Raw genomic sequence first — 20,399 nt, forward strand, 5'->3', positions numbered from 1 at the left:
CCAAATCAGCTGACTCTGGGAGCGAGATATAGATTCAATGCACCACCCTGCCACCTTGTCAGGCAAATGTAACCGATGAGAGGGAACAGAGTCCAGCTTTGATTTCTTACATTTCTTTTGAAACTTACCAGATGATTTGGATCATAATGAAGACCCACCTCGCGAACAGTTTCAGCAACTCCTGGGGTGGGAAATGGACTGAGATTGAACCTAGTACTTGGACTGCGCTGTAAAGCGAACCCAGGGAGGAATTTATTTTATGACTGGTGATGTAAAGTTTCACCCGATGGTTCACAGATAGCCTCTGCATTCATCGACGCACAGTCACTACAGACCTTGGAGTCATGTTTCAAACCCAGGCACACTAGATGGAGATCTGTCACAGACATCTGCTTGTCAGTGTAGCTGCAGGGCTTAACACCTGTCATTACAGTGGAGATATCCCTTACACACTGTAGAAATTTGGAAAAAAAACATTGAGGTAAAGTCTAAAAGAGAAGAGGAAGCACCAGAAGGTACTGTATGGCAGGTTGACAAAAAGAGCTTGAAGCTTATAAGGCATGCACTTCAGTAACATGAGGACCAAGTGACATGACAAAAGGAAAGAGAGGAAACAGATGTTGTAAACCTTTCAAAAACTGCATACCTGGAGACGTAAGCAATGAGAACTGACCTACCAACAGTAAAAAGGTCGACAAAGCCAAATGATATCCTTTAACTGTGCCCACAGCTCAAGCTTTGCTGGGCTAGGGACAAAACAAACAAACAAAAAAATAATAATCAGATGACCTTGGCTGGAAGAGTTCTATCCACTCAGCACCACAACAAGCCACAAATCTGTCCCAATGACAGGCATATACAGTTTTTGTTGACGGACACCTGGCTGCCAACATGACATCAACAACCTCTGGAGGAAGGTCAAAGGTGTTCAGCTGTCATCGCTAAATCTCCAAGGGGGAAGGTGGAGTTTGCAAAGGCCTGGATGCATAACCCTGCCCTGCTGCTGTGACAGCAGTTCCTCCTGGAGGGCAGCCTGATCGGAGGACAGATGCTCAACCTCAGGAGTTATAGATACCATATTCACCAGGATGGCTTGGGCTTAGTTGGTCCATATCTTCTTTTGGACTTGGGGCAGGAGTGGGATGAGCTGAAAGGCCAACAGATGTCCCGAGTTCGACTCAAGGTGGAAAGTGTCTCAAAGAGAAAGATGCTTTGGAATCTCTAACACACTAAAGTGCTGACATTATGTGTTCTAAGCAGTAGCGCCAGTTCAAGCCAAGGTTCTTCCCATTCGAAGAAGAGAGCTTGCTCCACCTCCAGGTGCAACTGCCACTCATGATCCGCTAGGCACTAACACCAGAGCCCATCCGCCCTGGCACTCAATAATCCTGGCAAATGGTTCACCATCAGCAAAGCTCCATGGTGCTACAGCCATTTTCAAGAAGTGCAGGGCTTCCTGGCACATGGTCTGTCACTCGCCGCCCCATTTGTTGCAGTACTACATGGCGGACGTGTTACAATGAGCAGCTGCACCAGCCCTCACCTTGCAGGATGAAAGGAAGACTTACAATGTCAAGTGGATGGACCTCAGCTCCAGGAGGTTGACATGGATCTGGAACTCTGAAGGGGACCTCAGCCCTTCAATCTCCACCTCTCCCAGATGGCCACTGACCCTGAAATTCAAAGAGGGATGCCCACATAACAGGAGTTTAGGGTCGGTGTTGTTCTAGGAGCTGGAGAGTCCTGGAGACAAGTGTGGAACAAATAGTTCTATCAACAAATCCACATATTCAGCTAGAGGTTGTAAAATTGATTGACATTCCATCACAATAGGTCTTCCCGTTTTTTTTCTCGTCCTTATGTATTTTAGGAAGTGTTATAGAAAGCCGGTATAGTATAACCCTCTTTATTCAGGTAGTCAAACTCTTTGCGACTCAACCATAGGCCATCTAAACCTCCGGAAGTCAATATAAAAATTTCCTTCCTAATCAATGGAGTAGGATATATGGGCAGTCTCAAATAATGTAGAGGATTCTGAAGCTGTCTCCACACTTCAGCATCATAATCAGTTTTGTCCAGTACAATGATACTACCCCCTTTGTCCACTGGTTTTACTACAATCTCTTTTAGATTTGATAGTGAGACCAGAGCATCATTCTGGTTTTTAGAGAAAGTACACTTCACATATTTATTACGTTTCAATATCTAATCCACTTCAGCCAATACCACACTTTCAAATGTCAAAAGTTCCTTGGGCATCAAATTGGTCGCAGGGTAAAAAGCTGATGGACAATGTAAGCCTGTTGTTTCAACAGTTGGACGTGTGAAGGAAAACAAATATTTCAATCTTAGAGATCTAAAAAATGTAACCAGCGCAGAAGGAAAATAACTGACGTTTGCGTGCCTGGGTGGTGCTTTTATAGGCGTCCGTGAGGTTACAGATGGCACCAACGACGCCGACAACACCATGGGGATCCGAATGATGACACCTGATGGCGTGCGCTGGTGTATTGCTCAGCAAAAGTTCTGGATTCTAAGCTGACATCTGGAAATTCTAAAGGTAAGAAATCTGCAGCTAGAAGTCTCAATCAGTTTGGATAATTTGTACGAGTGCGAATGAAAGATAAACCCATGCTTAAAACTGCATTCTCCTCAGGGTTAAGTTAATGTTATGATAGATTTACTGGGGGACCCAGGACCAACCTTATACAGACTGCCATTGCAGGCTGCATGACAAGATGCTCCCAAAATTGAAAACACGACATGGCACACGATCTGTGTGCCATGCCCCCTAAACACTGAATGCAATATTTGTTAGTCACTCCTACAGCAGACCTTACAGCCCTAAGGCAGGGTGCATTAAATTACATGTGTGGACATATCTGCAAGAGTAGATATGCCCCTGCTATGTCTTTGTCAATTCTTCGACATAGTAAGTGTATAGGGAAGCCATTTTAAATACATGTGCTGTACACTGGTCAATACGAGTTACCTAGCTACATGATGGCTTCTCTGAATGTAGGGATGTTTGGTATCAAACATCTCGTACTAATAAACCCTTACAGATTCCAGTAATGGATTTATTAAGACATGCAACCAGAGGGCACCTTAGAGGTGCCCCCTGAAAAACCTACCAACTGCTGGTGAGTTCACTGATTGGTTCTGGCCATCCTGCCACAAACAGACATGAATCTGACTCCCCAGGGTGAGAGCATTCGTCTCTGGAGGTCAGAAACAAATGCCTATCCGGGCTGGGGTTTGGAACACCCCTACACACAGGATGACCTGCCTTCCAAGGTAGGGAGCTTCAAAGAAGCCCACTGCTTTAAGTATGCAGAGCAGGCCTTCCTCAGAGGAAGATGCCAACACCCCCGCCCCAGGGACCATCTGGCACCTGCACAAGTGGGAAAATTAGCTATGCAGGAGGTGTACCACCCTTGCAGGCTGGACACAAACCTAGGGTGACCAGCCTGAAGAGGACACGACTTAGGAAATTCTGCCATCTGGTGCGTGGTGGAATTTAGGAGCTATGGAGAGAGTGATGCCCATTTCGAATCAGAATGTTGTCATCCAGGGGTGTAGTGACCCCCAGGGTAAGTAGCCCATTGGTTACTACCCTTTACGCCCCCTAAATTGAGTAATTAGGGCATCCCCTCATACCAGGACTTCAGATATTCGCTGGACACAAAAGAAGGAGTGGACAAGACACCTGCTGAACCTGAGAACCGAGGAGCACATCTGACTTAGAACCAACCTTGCCCACCTGCCTGCTACACCTGACCTGACCTGTCCTGCTGCTGTAACCTCCAGAATACTGGGAGAACTGCCAGTGCTTTGCAAATCTCCAGGAAGAACTTCCTTGTAGTACAGGACCTGCTCACCTGCATCCATAGGCACCCAAGAAAGAACTGAGAGGACCCGGACTGCCAGAAATCCGATGCCGGATACAACCACAGCACCAAGCTGCCTAGCCCGAGCTGAAGTGGGCCAATGGTGTCAGCATGGTCCCAGGCCTTCCATCGATTAAAGCTACGCGAGTTCTCCCACTGTGGACTTTGAGATGGCATCTGCAGCCTGTTTCTGCAGACCCACCCTGCAACCGCAAGTAACCAGGAGACAGAAACCCGACGCCTCAGGACACCTCTACACTCGTCCACCCCGGCCCTAGGAGAAGAGAACCTAGGGTGTCCCCAAATCTCCAAGCCTCGTGAGACCTGAGCCCACTTGTTGGCATGGTCGGACTGGACCTCCAACCAGTCTACACCTGCAGACTGTTTCTGCAGGCCTCCCTGCAAACGCGAGGAACTCCAGCACCAGACCCGACGCCAGAAGACACCAACGCCCCACAGCCCAAGGAGAAGTGGGCCAATGTCGTCCCCTTGTGCCAGGGGACCTAAAGGGTCGAGCTCCCCTTTGGGTCCCCCTAGACTGACCTTCCAGTCCATCCCTGCAGCAACTTTGTGACCAGACTGTTTCCCATGGGAGTGAATGGGTCACCCGATGCCGTAACATCTCTGCACCCAGACGCACCAGAGCCCCCTGAGGTGATCTACTGGTGTGGCCTTGGACCCTGCCACATACTCACCTTAAGTTCTGGAGAACAGTACCGGTAGTCGCTGTGACATGCCCAAATGCAGTACATGTTTTCCCCCCATGAGATAACATTACCCCACCCAAAAATTGCACAAAGTGTCAACTTTTTTGAAAACTGTAAAAATTCCTATCTTGAAAAGTACTCACCTGATTCTACTGATCCTGGTATCAAAAGTTATATACAAGTATGTGTTATTTTTTATAAATTGGTGTCAGTTTTCTTTATTGATTGTGTGTCTCATTTATTGTATGAGTGTGTGCCTTACACGCTTAGCACTTCCGTCTGATATGCCTAACTGCCTGACACACTACCCAAAAAAGAGAGCATTTAGGATATCATCTGTACCTTTGTGATACCTCTGGGGACTGCCTGGACTCTTTGCACAGTGTACTTCATTGTGGTCTACTATATAAAGAGCCAGCTTCCTACAGACATCGGTCAGTGCTACACTGAAAGGGAGCAGGGGTTCAGAAGAGGAAGCTCCTGGCTGAAGCACTTCTATCAAGATGTTCGTCTAGACTGCCACCGAGGGCAACTTGAGGCCTATGACTTTAGCCACCCTCTTCACTGCCATAGCATATGTTACTTCCTCCTCTGTAGCCATGGTAGGGGGAGAAAGTATGCCAGCATCTGGAGATGTATCCAGTCCACTGGTATCACACCAGTCCATGCTTTGGCCTTTTAACTGGTATTCTAAAGGGTCCAGTGACCCCCTACCTTTCTCCCCCAAGGACTAGCCCTTCAGTATACGGCTCAGGTGCCGATCTAGTACATATGGGTCCTGTTGGGGCCAGAACTGGCATTGGGCGACTCCGTTACAGCTCTGTGTCAGATTAGGGGATCTAAATAGGGCTAGCACTGCCGGTGGGCACTGGCTGCACCAGGAGCATCAGCGTCACGAAAGGTTGCAGTGGTATAACCGGTGCTGGTCCAGATCTGTGATCCGATCCTTGGTGGCCCATCGGAGTCGAGACTAAAGCCACTGGCACGGAACCTGATGAAGCTCGCCTCCCACCCTGCAGGGCCCGAAAGTCCTCTAGAGTGGTCGGCCCACTCAAATACATGGCGCATGGCCTCATAAAATTATTTTATCTGAGCAGGTCTCACTTAGGCTCCAGGAAAAACAGAAAGGCATGAAGTTGAACCTGGCGATGGCTCCACAGAACTGTGCCTTGATCACTGATCTTCCGTAGTTGCATCTGCCGAAAGACAAGAAGTCGAAGCATGCTTTGACTTCATGTACTTCTTATGTGTCTTTCCCAAATGACCCTATAACTTGGAGTGGGAAGAAGAGGACTTGGGGATCCTGGAATGGTCCCAAGACCTTCCCCTCAATCAAGACCGTGATCTCCTAGGAGTTACTCGACGCAGCGTCACATGCCAGGCTGCTATCAGCTTTAGGGGCCACTCCCTCAAAGCATTTGGTGCCATGGTGCAGCAGATTGAGCAATACTTGGAGTCGTGGTGGTGCTCAAAACACCACAGGCACAGGAGGTGTGGGTCTGTAACCGACATGGTGCGATGACAGGTGCCACACTGTTTAAGCCCTGTCTGCCTCAAAGACATCCGCGACACACCAGGATACCATGGTAACCCGATTTCCTGCTGATGGAGGTAGTGAACACATGAAATCGGTCGAAATTGTGTGCCAGGGAGCTGGTGGAACAGGTAACGGTTGCAGTAATCCCGCTGGCCTGGTACGGGGTATCTTTACATGGGCACATATGGGACAGGCCTGTACGTAACTTTTGACATCCGGTTTCCAAGTAGGCCACCAAAAAGATTGCGAGAGTAATTCCTGCGTGGCCTTGATACCTCTATGACCAGCAATCGGAGAATCATGGCACATCTGCAACGCCCTTTCTTGTACTCTTTTTGTAGGGAGGAACAAAAGGTCCCTATAATAATAATATCCCTTCTGTTTATGTATTTGGGGGTTTAAGTCCTCAAGTTCTTGTTAAGAAAGGTTTGCATATTCCAGTTGTACCTCATCCAGGAATGATTGAGCTACACCAATGATCTTGCTAGGCTCAAGTAGATACTGTGATGGGGTAGGAGTACAATCAGGATAACGGCGAGACAGAGCATCAACCAGAATGTTTTGGGATCCAGGAATGTAGGTGACATAGAAGTCATACTGACTAAAGAAAAAGGCCCAACGAGCCTGACGACTGTTCTGGCATTGAAAGTTACGTAAACATTGTAGATTCCGATGGTCCGTTCTCACCTCAAAAGGTTCTTTGGAACCCATAAGGAATTGTCTCCACTCTTGGCAGGCAGTCTTAAGGGCTAATAATTCCCTTTCCAATACTGAGTAATGTTGTTCAGACACAGAGAGTACATGGGACAGATAAAAAACTGGATGTTCTAAACCATTGTCATCTTGTTGTTGGAGTAATACTGCTACGATGGCTCTTTCGGATGCGTCAGTAACAACAACAAATTGTTTGTTGGTGTCTGGATGTCTCAGTATCGGTGCTTGAGTGAAGGCCTTTTTTAGAATTTGAAAAGCTGCTTCAGCCGCCTTTGTCCAGATAAATCCATTACATAAATTCTCCTTTTTTAATGTTTGAGTAATTTGGCTGGTCTGTTCCGCAAAGTCTAAAATAAACAGACAATAGAAGTTGGCCAGTTCTAGAAAACATTGGGTTTCCTTGATGGAGGAAGGAGAAGGCCAGTCTAGGATGGCTTGTACCTTTTCCAGATCCATTGATATTCCAGTGGGACTGATTAGATAACCCAGATATTTGACTTCGGTTTTATCAAACTCACATTTCTCTGGCTTACAGTACAGTTGATGTTGCCTGAGTCTTTGGAGGACTTGTTTAACGTGTGTAGAATGAAGTTCAGGACGTCTAGAATATATGAGGATATCGTCTAAGTATATCACTACTGTATGGTTCAATAAATCAGACAACACAGAGTCCATAAATCTTTGGAATATTGAGGGGACATTAGTGAGGCCAAAAGGCATAACCCTGTATTCATAATGACCAAATGGGGTTCGAATGGCAGTCTTCCACTCGTCTCCTTTCTTGATAAGCAAAAGGTGGTAGGCTCCACGAAGATCTAATTTGGTAAATCGTTGTGCCCCTCTGACCACTTCCAGAATATCTTTGTTAAGAGGTAAAGGATAACGATCCTTTATAGTGATCTTATTTAAACCACGAAAGTCCGAGCAGGGACGAAGATCTTTAGTTTTCTTGGGTACAAAAAACAGGGGAGCCCCTGCCAGAGAGGAAGATGGTACAATAAGACCACTGTGAAGATTTTCTTGGAGGTAATCTTCGAGAACTTCCCTTTCAGGTTCAGTGAGAGAATACAATCTCCCAAAGGGAACAATCGCCCCAGGTTCCAGGGGAATTGTACAATCATAATCTCGATGTGGGGGCAAAACAGATCTAGATGGTTTTTGGAATACATCTTGAAAGTCCAAATAGTGGTCGGGAACCCCCTGGACTGTATTGATGGAACAACCTGTAGTGGGTTCAGAAGGTATCATTTTCTTGGGTGACCAGTAAGTGTCTGAGGCAAAACAATGTTCATGACAAAACTGAGGACGACAAAGAAATAGTCCTGGTTTCCCAATTTACATAAGGATTATGTCTTATGAACCACGGAAGTCCTAGGATTATAGAATGATTGGAAGATGATATTAAGTCAAAGGTGACGTATTCTTGCTGGTTCCCAAATTGTAGACTTAGAATCAGGGTAGTAGTATCAACTGGACCAGAGGATATTAAGCACCCATCTACAGTGTGTACTTGTTCCGGAACTCCCTTGGGTCGTGTTGGTATTCGTTGTGTTGTGGCCTAGGACATACCCATATAAATGCCACTAGCACCACAATCCAGTAAGGCCATTGTCCTCTCCTCACGACTGTCAGGTAACTGCAGGGTCACAGGTAACATGAACAAATTGGTGGCATTGTCTTTGAATGAACTGATGGAAGGTATAGCAGATGATCCCGTCCCCTCCCTTCTTACAGAGGACGGGAAGTAGCGTTTCCCGATGGCTTTAGAGGACGAACGGGCATGTACAGAGCATATGACCAGCAGCACCACAATAAAGGCACAATCCTTTTTTCCGTCTTTCTTCACGTTCACTGAATGAAAGTGGGCCACGAGTAGTATCCACCTGCATAGGTCCACCTTCAGTTTCTCTTACGGGAGGACGAGGTTCCTCCGGACGATGCAAAAAGACACGTGAGGTGCTTGACTGGGAAGGTCCTCTATTTTTTCTTTTCTCCAAACGTCGTTCTTGGAGACAATATTCGATGGAAAGAGCTAAATCCATCAGACCGCGAAGATCTTCTACTCGGGTGGAGTGCACTAATTCGTCTTTGATCTCCTCTTTTAGCCCTCTACGAAAAAGGGTAACCAGAGTACGCTCCACCCAAGTTGTTTCGGCATCTAGTTGTCGAAAGCGTGTTATGTATTAGAGGACATCTTGAGAGCCTTGTTGGATGTCACAGAGTGCTTCTTCAGCGGAGGCCTCTAATCCTGGACGACCAAACATCTGTTTGAAACGATTCACGAAGGCTGGATAATCAGACAATACTGGGTCATTGGCGGATACAGTCAGTCGCCCAGGCCAAGGCAGGACCGGATAGGGCACTGATAAGATAACCCACCTTTGTCTTGTCGTGAGAAAATTGTGTGGGTCAGAAGGCAAAGTAAACAGTCAATGCATCCAAAAACTCTCGCAGCTTCGTTGGTTCACCGGAAAACCCGAGGAGTTGAGGTGGAAACGGTAGGAACATCCGTACTGCGGAAGGCCAAAGCTTGTCGTAAGGCAGTATTCTCGTTTCGTAATTGTTGCAGTTCCTGAGCCTGTTGCTGAATGGTTGCCAGAAGGGACTGGTGAGGCTCTGCAGCCGCCGCTACTGTATCATCCATTCTGCTAGACGAAGTCGGGTTTATTTGGCGCTGCAATCTATCACGACTTACGCGTTGCTTGAGCCTGGAGTCCGCTGAACGAGTGACGAGGTTCTTGTTCTTGAATTTTCTACCTTGGCCCAGGTACGGGCGACTCTTTCTGGTAGCCACGGTGCTGCAGGCGATAGGAACGCCAAGGGCAGTCCGTGACCTTCAAAAGTAGTGCCAGAGGGAAAAAAAACCTAAAAAGGGGAAAAAACCTCAAAAAAGGAAAATCCTGGAATAAGAGCAAAAATCACTACTTAGAATACAAGACCAAAAATGAACAGGAAACACTGGAACAAAAAGCGTAACCAGTATCTGACGCAAGGGAGAAGGAGCAAAGACAACATCCAAACAGAAAGTGTTGCAGCGCAAGGAGGAAATGAATCACAGCCCTTAAATACCCATAGAACAGGAAGCGACCAGCAGCAAGTGCAAGGACACCAAATTGGATAGGGAAAATACACATAGAAAGCAATGGACAAGGCACCATAGTGAGTAGGGAACCAAGGTATGCTGGGAAGAGAGGGGAATAATGGGAAAAAGGAAAAACATAAAGGGGAGAACAAACGAGGGCGACAGCAAAGAAGGACACAATAGCAGGTGAGTGGGTGGAGAGGTTATCTGTGAATGGAGGCGCGCCGCGTTAGAAAGAAACGAGGCCCCATGCCCAATTTGGGGCCTCGAGTACTGCAGGAGAGGCTGGGGGCGCGTCTCAGCGCCGCGCGCCACGGCCCGAGCGTTCGGCTTGTGCCGTGCCACTTAGGGGCTACTTCCAAATAGGGAGACTATCTCCTACCAATATTGCCTTAGGATTCCGCTGCACGGTCGCAGCATCACCAGTATTAATAGGTGCCCGTTATAGGAGAGTCAGGCCACTAGAGCGCTGACCTGCAAAATGGCATCCGTTATGGTGCCAAAGGAAATGAGTAAAAATGGCAACTGCCACCCCCACCACCACCAGCCTCTGAACACGCGCCAGAGGTGACACAGGAACCAAGCAGAAAGAAGTCGAAGAAGACAAAGGTTAGAGTATAAAAATTATTAAAATCGCACACTGGCCTGTTAATGTTAAAATGTAGATCTTGGTATAAGCTACGTATAATAACACCACTATAGTACCAGTAAAAAGGCTTAAAAAGCTTAGGAGCTACTGCCAAATAGGGTGACTATCTCCTACCAATATCGCCTTAGGATTCTGCTGCGCGGTCCCAGCATCGCCGATATTAATAGGTGCCCGTTGTATGAGAGTCAGGCCACTAGAGCGCTGACTTCCAAAATGGTGTCCGGTATAGTGCCAAAGGAAAGGAGTAAAAATGGCAACTGCCACTTCCGCCACCACCAGCCTGTGAACACGGACCAATATCGCCTTAGGATTCCACCTATATAGGTGACAGCAACATCACTTCCGGTGCCGATGATGCAGCACCGAGCCGATGGATGCCACCTACCAGCATGCCAGGATACTGCTCACGAAAAATCTTCCGGATCCAGTCTGACGCTTGTATAGCTCAAAGGTAAGTAATATGTGGCTAGAAGACTCTATTAAATAAAATGCCTCCAAAGACACTATAATACTACCTTCAGGCCACAACTGCTATAAGAATTGACTAATGAAAGATTTTACTTAAATTTCATGTTCATTACCCAAGTCAAAAAAGCATTATATGTTGAAAGGAAGATATTACAAATAGGGTGAAAGAGCTGGGCAACTACTAGCACTCTAACTTAAACAAAAAGAAAATATCTTGACAATAAAGGTACATGTACCAACCCAGGACATTTAGCAAATTATCACACAAGGACACAACCAAATTGAGAAAAGAATTATTTTGAGGTGTTTCCCTGTCATTATTAATCAATGATCAACAACTACAGCTTGAAGGCAGTATAACAATGGAACAAATCAAGGCAGTTATTGAAAATATGTGCACGAATAATGCCCCTAAGAAGGATAGGTTTTTCTGTTGTAGATTACAAGATCACTGAGTTGAAAGCTTCTGAAATGCAATGCAAAGTATTCAAGCGGGCAGAATGACCAAATTAATTACCTTAGGCAATGCTCTTTCATAGGAATACTCTATCTAACCACAGATTTTTCACCCTTAGAATATCTCCAGACTGGATCCGGAAGATTTAAGCAGCATTGCTCCTGTACACTAGTAGGTGGATTTGTGCAGCTCTGCATCTACTTTCTTCTGTCCCAGAAGTGAGGATAGAACCACATATATGCGGCACCCCAATGCCATTTTTTTCCTGACTCTCTCCTCACCCTCAGAGCCCAACAATAATCAGAGGTATCCTATTAGGTAGAAAAAGAGGCCATTATACAGAATGAAGAGGGCAGAGAGGAATCTGCGATTAGATACAGTATTCATCAGAAAGCATGTTATCAAAGATAACAACCTTATTCTTCTGATGGACACTTCTAACCACAGATTTCTCACCTTCATGAAAGACACCAAACCAGTCGATCCTCATTTTCAAAGCAGTAGTGCATTTGTAACGTGTGCTTTGATGACCATGTCATGACCCTAACGGACATCAGGAACAGGCACTCCGTCAACACAGTGGTAGTGGCCTTGGCCCTATTAGAATGGGCCTTCATTTCTTCTGGAGGCTGCTTCTTAGCCACTGTGTAGCAGACCTTAATGCAGAGGACTATACACCTGGACACAGTCCTTTTCTGCATTGCCTTCCCATTTAACCCCACATAGAAACCCACATAAAGCTGATCATCCACCCTATGTCCTTTGATACAATTGATGCAAAAGTTCAAAGCTGTGTTAGGAACCAGCATAGGAAGTCTCTCCTCCTCTTTCGAAGGGTGAGGCGCAGCAAAGAACATCAGGAGAATGATGGACTGCTCAACTTAAAAAGTCTCGACCTTTGGCAAAAAGGCCACCATGTTAATCGACACAGATTTGGCTGAGGAAAAAATATGGTGTAAGATTGCGCACTAAGGGAACGGAAGTTTGCTCACATGATGAGCTGAAATATTCGTGACCAGGAATAGTCTTCAGAGTCAGAAGACGTAGTGGACGTCTATACATTGTTTCAAAGGGGTGTACTTGAGGAAAGAGAGATCCAACTTGAGATTCCATTACAGTATCACAAATGGTTTGGGAGGAAATATACGAGTCAAACCTAATCACAACAGGAGACCTAAAAAAGGATGGCAGGTCCAGCAAACACAAAAGGTGCAAAGGGCCGATAAATAACCTTTAATGATGCCCACGGAAAGTGTTTGCTCGGACAGAGATAAAACAAACAGAAAGTGATCCAAAACATGCCCCCAGTGCCCAGGATATACAACTTTTGTAGAGAGACGCCTGGCAGCAAGAATGACATCCAAAACTTCAAGAGGAAGATCAAACACAGTCAATGGCTGCCACTCAATCTTCATGCATCAAGGTACAGATTGCACAGGTTCAGGTGCAGGACTCTGCACTGATGCTGCAACAAGAGATCCCCCTGAAGCAGTAGCCTGATTGGAGGACATATGCTCATGGCCAGAATGTTTGGGTACACACTCTTGACCCAATCCAAAGACACTAGGGTATGTACGGTCAGTCATTCCCCATCTTTTTCAGAACTTGGAGAAGGAAGAGCAGACGTGGAAAGGCATATACGAGTCCTGAGTTCCATTTAAGTCAGAATATATCTCTTAGCGAGTGTTCTTGCAGAAACTCCAACATGAAAAACCATTGACATTTCGCACTGATGAGAATACCTAGCCAGTGTTTTCCTCACAGCTGGAAGATGCCATGCACTATCTCAGAATGTAGAAGCCATTCGTAAATCACCAAAGGCTGCCTAGTTAGCTCGTCCACTCTGGTATTCAAGGATCCCATCAGGTGGTTTATGTCCAGGGAATGCTCTGCCACTCCAACAAAATCTAGAGGCGCAGAGCATTCTGACACACGATCAAGGACCACACTTCACCCTTCTTGCAGCAATACCACATAGTGGTGGTTTTGTCCGTGAGAACCTGCACTAGCCTTGCCTAGATGGATGACATAAAGGGCTTCAGAAATAAAAAAATGTTCCACAACTCTAAAAGACTGACATGGAGGCGGATTTCTGTCAGAGACCAGAGTCCTCTGATATCCCAACCCCCACCCCCAGATGGCACCCCAAACCCACTAGTGATTAGGCCTTGTGAAATTTTAATTACACCAGAATAATTGGTTTAATTTTGGCAATTTCATGTAACATTTTTTCAGGAGGAAATTTAAACTTGAGCTGTACCATTTGGGCAATTTTTTAAAGCAAGCTGCATTTCAGGTAGAACTATTTACCCGAGCGGACTGCTGGATAATTTGTGAGAGCAAAGCTACAAATCTGAAAGTGAGTGGCAGTGTTTTGAATGCAAGCGGTACTTTGTTTAATGTGGGCAGTCAACAAACATTTCAGCTAGATTTCGTACCCGAGCAAACTGTTCGAGTAATTTTTTAGCTCAAAACTACAACTACGAAAGCGAGCAGCAGAAGTGTTTTGAATGCAAGCAACTGGAAACCAACTCAAAATTACATCACAAAAGTAGGTTTTCAAATTGAATTTTTACTGAAACGCATTTTTCAAGTAATTTGTTTGAGTGCAAGATGTGATGCACATAATTATGCTTAACTTTGTGTGATTTTGCGTAGTTACAATACACTAAATGACATGAATTATGTGAGATACACCTATCCCTAGTTGTGATTCATCCTTCATCACCATCAGCTCTTGGTGGGAAAGAGAGGGGAGCTGCCATTAGAATAATTGCATTCAAGCAGATACTACTGCACATCGTAAGCCAGCCCCTCTGAAATCTGGATGGCATCTGATAGATTAGATGCTGTGCCCATTGAAACTTCAGATTCCACTGTAGAGCCCACATCTGCCACTTGGTGCAATCGACAAGGAGAATGCAGAAGGCTAAGAGGCCAAGAAGCTTTAGAACTGTTCTCATCAAGATCAGGGACTGAGACTAAATCATCAGGATCATAGCCTGAATGCTTGAACCTGTTGTGGCAGAGGGAAGGCCTTGAACTGCACTGAGTCACAATCAACTTTCGCTTGTTCATCATGAACTCCAACAATGTCAGGAGTCTCACCATTGTCTAGATGTGGTCTATGACCGACTGTGGTGAGCTCGCCTTAACCAGCCAGTTGTTGAGGTAGGGGAAAACTAGTATCTCTTACCTCCTAAGGTGGGCAGCAAGCTCCGTAATCACTTTCATTAACACCTGAGGGGTGCTAGACAGGTCGAAGGGGAGCACAACCAACTAAAAAGCTCTGGGCTGACCTGCAGGTAACATCTGTGGGACCGCAGGACAGGCATATGAAGATATGTATCCTGCAGGTTCAAGGACACCATCCAGTCCCCCAAGTTAATAGCTGACAAGATCTGAGCCAGAGTGAGCATTTTGCATTAGTCCTTCCGCAGAAAGGCATTGAGAGGTAAACTGGACCAAGGGCCCAGTTCTTCTTTGGCTTGAGTAATAGCAAGTGTAACAACCCTCTCCTCTTTCCGTGTCTAACACCGTATAAGTAGCATCTTTTGAGAGTAACACTCACACCTCTAGCAAAAGAATGGAAAGGTGCTCCTCTGAAAATCACCCTGATGTGGGAAAAGATTTGGCAGGGCAGAAATAAAGTGTACAACATAACGATAGCAAACGATTTGTAGGATCCATCTTTCAGACCTGATAGATTGCCACCCTGGAAGAAAATGCAGAACTTTGCCCCCTGAAATATGGTTGTGTGTGCTGTTAAGGGCAAACTAAAACAGGCTGCTTGCTGTTGCCACAGAGGCGGGGGACTGAGAGGACTGGTGTCCCAGCGGACCTGCACATTGCCTGCCAGAACCACGTCTTCAGCTTCCAAAGGACTAGGGTGACTGCTGTAGTGGTTGGGGAGACTCACTGCCTATGTGCCAGCCCCATGGAGGAGCTTCTGAATTTTCTGAACTTATGTAGGAACTGCTAAGCAGGGGTGAACAGACTGAAGGAGCTCTCAGTGGCGCTACTGTCTTTCAAATGCTCCAACACAGAAATGACACTTAAAAAAAAAGTGTGAGATATCAATGTAACATGCTTGAGAAGGGCTTGCACATCTCTAGAAAAACCTGAGAAAAGCATCCACACATATCAGTGAAATCAAATCAAATCATTAACATTTATAAAGCGCGCTACTCACCCGTGCGGGTCTCAAGGCGCTAGGGGGAAGGGGGTTACTGCTGCTCGAAGAGCCAGGTCTTGAGGAGTCTCCGGAATGCGGAGTGGTCCTGGGTGGTCCTGAGGCTGGTGGGGAGGGTGTTCCAGGTCTTGGCTGCCAGGTAGGAGAAAGACCTCCCACCCGCCGTGGAGCGGCGGATGCGAGGGACGGCAGCGAGCGCGAGGCCGGTGGAACCGAGGAGACGGGTGGGGGCGTAGAAGCTGAGGCGTCGGTTGAGGTATTCAGGTCCCTTGTCGTGGAGGGCTTTGTGTGCGTGGGTGAGAAGTCGGAAGGTGATCCTTTTGCTGACTGGGAGCCAATGCAGGTGTCTCAGGTGTGCGGAGATGTGGCTGTTGCGGGGTACGTCGAGGATGAGGCGGGCGGAGGCGTTTTGAATACGTTGCAGATGTTTTTGGAGTTTTGCGGTGGTCCCAGCATAAAGGGTGTTGCCGTAGTCCAGGCGGCTAGTGACTAGGGCGTGGGTCACGGTCTTTCTGGTGTCGGTGGGGATCCAGCGGAAGATCTTGCGGAGCATGCGGAGGGTGAGGAAGCAGGAGGAGGACACGGCGTTGACTTGTCTGGTCATGGTGAGCAGAGGGTCCAAGATGAAGCCGAGGTTGCGGGCGTGGTCTGAGGGGGTTGGTGCGGTGCCAAAGGCCGTGGGCCACCAGGAGTCGAAAAACACAACACTGGTCCCAATTGCCCTTCCTAGGAAATCAGTCATATCTAGACCTGCGTAAATTACACTATTGGCCGAGTCTTGTCCATCATGAAATGCCTTCGCCAAAGAATTCCAAAGGTCTTACAGCACCGCTTGCAAGATCTCATTGGCAATGTCCCACAGGGCATTGTGTAGCAATCCAATTAACAAACAGCATTGTCCAAATCTGAATGCCAGGCGAGCAGAGGATGATGTATATTTCCCAAACGCCTCAGTCCTCTTGAACTCCCTATCTGCAGGAGTCAGTCACTGGAAATGAATTAGAGTTCACTTTGGTGGTTGAAGCGTGACAAACCAGGCTCTGCGAAGTAGGATGTGACCCCTGGTCACCTGCCATTTAATGGTGGGCAGCTCTGAACAAGTGTCCATCCAGGTACAGGTAAGGGCCTCGTCAAATGGAGCAAGGGCACAGGCATAGCTGGCCTAGGCTGCAAAAATGTTTGTCTTGGTCTTGATTCAAGGCAGCTGCAAATCCAGGACCTCAGCTGCCTTTTGGACCACTATTATTTTCTGATGGTGGTCCAAATGGTGAGTCAAACCCTCTTTCAGAAGAGAAAACAAGCCCACTGGCCTTGTGTAAGTCCATGTAGAAGGTGTCATCTGTATTGTTATTGGAAGAAAACAATTTCCTCAACACCATTATCATATTATCATCTCTTTTTGGGGGTGTACCCTGTTCAAAGCCAAAAAGATGATGGATTCTCTGCTGGCACATTCACCCTGGTAGGGGCAATGGTTCACAGTTGGCTGAATTACGACTGGCTGTTCTTCTGTAATGTCACAGGGAAACACTGGTTGAAATAAGGTTGAAGTTGGTTCGGTGTCAGCTGTTTGAATGAGCACTGGACTCTCTTTTGATGCCAGTGGCATAATTACCGGTATCAACACGGAAAACCATGGCAGATGTCTTGGAGCTGGAGTCGATGCCTGTTCCAGAGTCAGTATTGAGCCTGAAGTGTGGTCTTTCAAGGTCAAATGGCACGGAGCATGAATCTACAGGTGGGAACCTGACTAGAAGCCCCTGCAGTTCCCTGGGGCCGAAGGTGCCAGAAGGGTTCCAAAAATCTGCAGCATGGTTTCACTGAAGGCTTCAATCTCCTGCGGTGTCACTGAGGGCCCAGGAAACTCGGGTGCACCAGAATGAGTTGGAGATTCGGCTCCACAATCGGGAACCCAGAGGGAGACTGACTGACATTGTAACACCCTTGTGCGGTCTATTCAGCTACACAGGGGCAGGATGGTGTTGAGTTTTCTTTTGCTTTTTTGTGCCTGAGCTTGTACTTCGATTTGGACTCACTGAAGGACTTTGGCCACAAGGCTGACTTCACTCAAGAACAGCCTCATGAGAACAGAAAGAAATACAGTGTCAATCAACAATGATTCAGATTTATTAACATCACAACTTTATTACAGTTGCAACATGCTACAGTTGGACAATTTTCATGGGTTACTATGCCACTTGAATAAATGTAACGGATGAATTGTGCTCATTATAAGGAGAGTGGAGCTCATGCTTTTTTCCTTTCATAAGCATCCAGTCCCAACAACTGTCCAGTTTTGTTCTGACTACACATGATGCTCATGACTGGCAACATAATGTCCTCCACTCACCAAAATAGATTTTTCATCATTTGTATAATTCTTATACTCCAACTGAGCATGACTACGAAGTACTACATTGAAACAAAAAGATAAAGTTCTGCAGCCACCAAGTCCGAACCAAATGAAAAAGGGAAAAAACAAACTCATTTGTCTTTCGTGCAGGAAATTTATGAAGAATTAAACAACCATTTTGTTGAAATGAGCAAAAACACTGTTAGCCGCAAGAGACCATTCATTTTATTTTTGTGGGTCTGTTTTTGAGTTCACAGTTGAAATCCGGAGTCTATGAGCAGGCAATATCAATAAACAATGTATTAAATATACCTGGTCAAGGAAAGTCTGAAGTCTGTGAGATTCTGTGAGGGACTCTTGAATAAGGGCACTGCTAGCTTTTGTTTGATTTAGGGACTCAATCAAATCCTTATTGTCCAAAATATTCCCTTGAGAGGTTGCCAGGGTCTGTTAAAAAAGAACAAACACAAAACATTATAAAAGTAATAATTCTAACACAGTTTGTTACACATTTAAGACTGAATATCTGTTGAGTTCCAAACTTGCAGTGGAATTGGTAAAGTCATTTTTATAAAGTTCCCCAAAAAAGTATGTCGTTTGTGGGCTCTGACGCTTAATACTGTACACTTTGGGCCTGATTACAACTTTGGAGGAGGTGTTAATCCGTCCCAAGTGTGACGGATATACCACCAGCCGTATTACGAGTTCCATAGGATATAATGGACTCGTAATACGGCTGGCGGTATATCCGTCAATTTACCGTCCAAAGTTGTAATCAGGCCCTTTGTCTTTTTACTAGTTCACTACCAAATATTTTAGAATTAATTCTGTAGAATGACATATAATAATTAAACTCCTTGCATTTGATGTTACAAGTGTAATTTTTCAAAAATCAATACGATTACTATACGCATTATAATTCCCCTGGGAGAGCTTTGTGTGTGTCTCCTAGGGAGAGAAAAGCTAATTTAACACAAACACAAAAAATACCTCACAAACATGATTAACCAAACAATGTATTGGTATATAAAAGAAAGATATCCAGTTAAGCTGGGATAAGTCTACAAACACATGAGTATTTCAAATGAAAATGCTTCAGAGAAATTACATCAAATAGCATAGAGGTAATACCTGGAAAAAGATAACATTTTGTCTAATATCAATCACCAGAGGTGACGTTTGATAAAGACCAGCACAGTACTCTCCTACAATAGCCTTCATAACCCCTTCCCACTGTACTTAAACAGAAGAAACAGACAGTAGGTGGCAATTCGATCCTCATTATGAATGCCCCAGGAAATTATCTGTTAATTCTATACCTGGGGGGGGGAGGGTATACATAGGAGCTCCATAAAATCAGGGAAGGAAGAAATCAGGCTAATTATGAGATGGACCCAGATGATTCACTAAGAAATTAAAAATTAGCAGAAGAATCAGTAATTCTGGGTTAGATTCCTCATTCTGCCAGGAACTTGGTGCAGTCAGCCAAACAACACGAGAATCAAGTCATTCTCACGGTCAGTAGGGGGAGATCTCACTTCCTTTTCATGGCAATGCCTTTGTTTGGAAATACTAGCATTCATTCCAAGATCTTTACAATTTCTTGTTTTTTTTCCATTACGTCCCACTAAAAGATGTAGGTGGGAGTACCAGGGCTGATTTGGAGTTTGGTGGGTAGGTACTCCATCACAACAGTGACGGAGTACCATGTCCCTCAAACAGAAATTCCACCAGCCTGATTTACAGTTGTGCAGACCTTAAGTATGTCAGCCACAGAACCTGCTCTGTCTCAGTCACTGACATACTCCTTCGACAGCTCGATGGAGTAAGGGTCGATGGAGGTTGCAACATTAGACTGCCCACCTGATTCACAGTGGACGGTCAAATGGGCAGTTTTTACTATCCCTTTCCTCCATGAAAAAACCTGGTGTAAGGGAGAGTAACAACGTTTAAATGACCACCACACTGTGAGCGAAAAGGTCTACGGTGTGGGCATTATTAGTTATTGGTTTTTGTCAAAAACAAAATCCTACTTTGGGATTTTGTTTTCCAAGAAACAAAAACAAGCTAAACGTCTGACACGCAGCCATCATGTTTGACGGGAGGGTTCCTGTCAATGACTAGAGTTGTCCGCTGGGCCAATGGACAACTTTAAATTCACAGGACAAGTACTACGTTAGGGAGATGTGTAATTTACAACATCACCCTGATGGTGTAAATATCATCCTCCATCCTCTAAATCAAGCCCACAATCTTAAACGGAAAGAACAAGAACATCTGCCATTTTCAGGGGACCCTCTACATTTAGAGGGCAAACATATCTGAGCCATGAATTTCTTTTAAGTGCGGG

The 20,399-nt window shown here is 45.7% G+C and overlaps 1 protein-coding gene across 2 annotated transcripts in view; it reads right to left on the reverse strand.

Moving 5' to 3' along the window:
- The window catches only part of DYNC2H1 (dynein cytoplasmic 2 heavy chain 1), a 1,541,159-nt gene that overhangs the window by 601,640 nt on the left and 919,120 nt on the right, over positions 1–20,399 (reverse strand). For both annotated transcript variants that reach the window (XM_069202358.1, XM_069202357.1), the window contains one exon: positions 18,362–18,496. In XM_069202358.1, coding sequence (XP_069058459.1) covers positions 18,362–18,496 — 135 coding nt within the window. The remainder of the gene's footprint in view (positions 1–18,361; positions 18,497–20,399) is intronic.

This window comes from Pleurodeles waltl, chromosome 8 (genome assembly GCF_031143425.1).
Source record: "Pleurodeles waltl isolate 20211129_DDA chromosome 8, aPleWal1.hap1.20221129, whole genome shotgun sequence".
Classification (NCBI taxonomy): Eukaryota; Metazoa; Chordata; class Amphibia; order Caudata; family Salamandridae; genus Pleurodeles; species Pleurodeles waltl.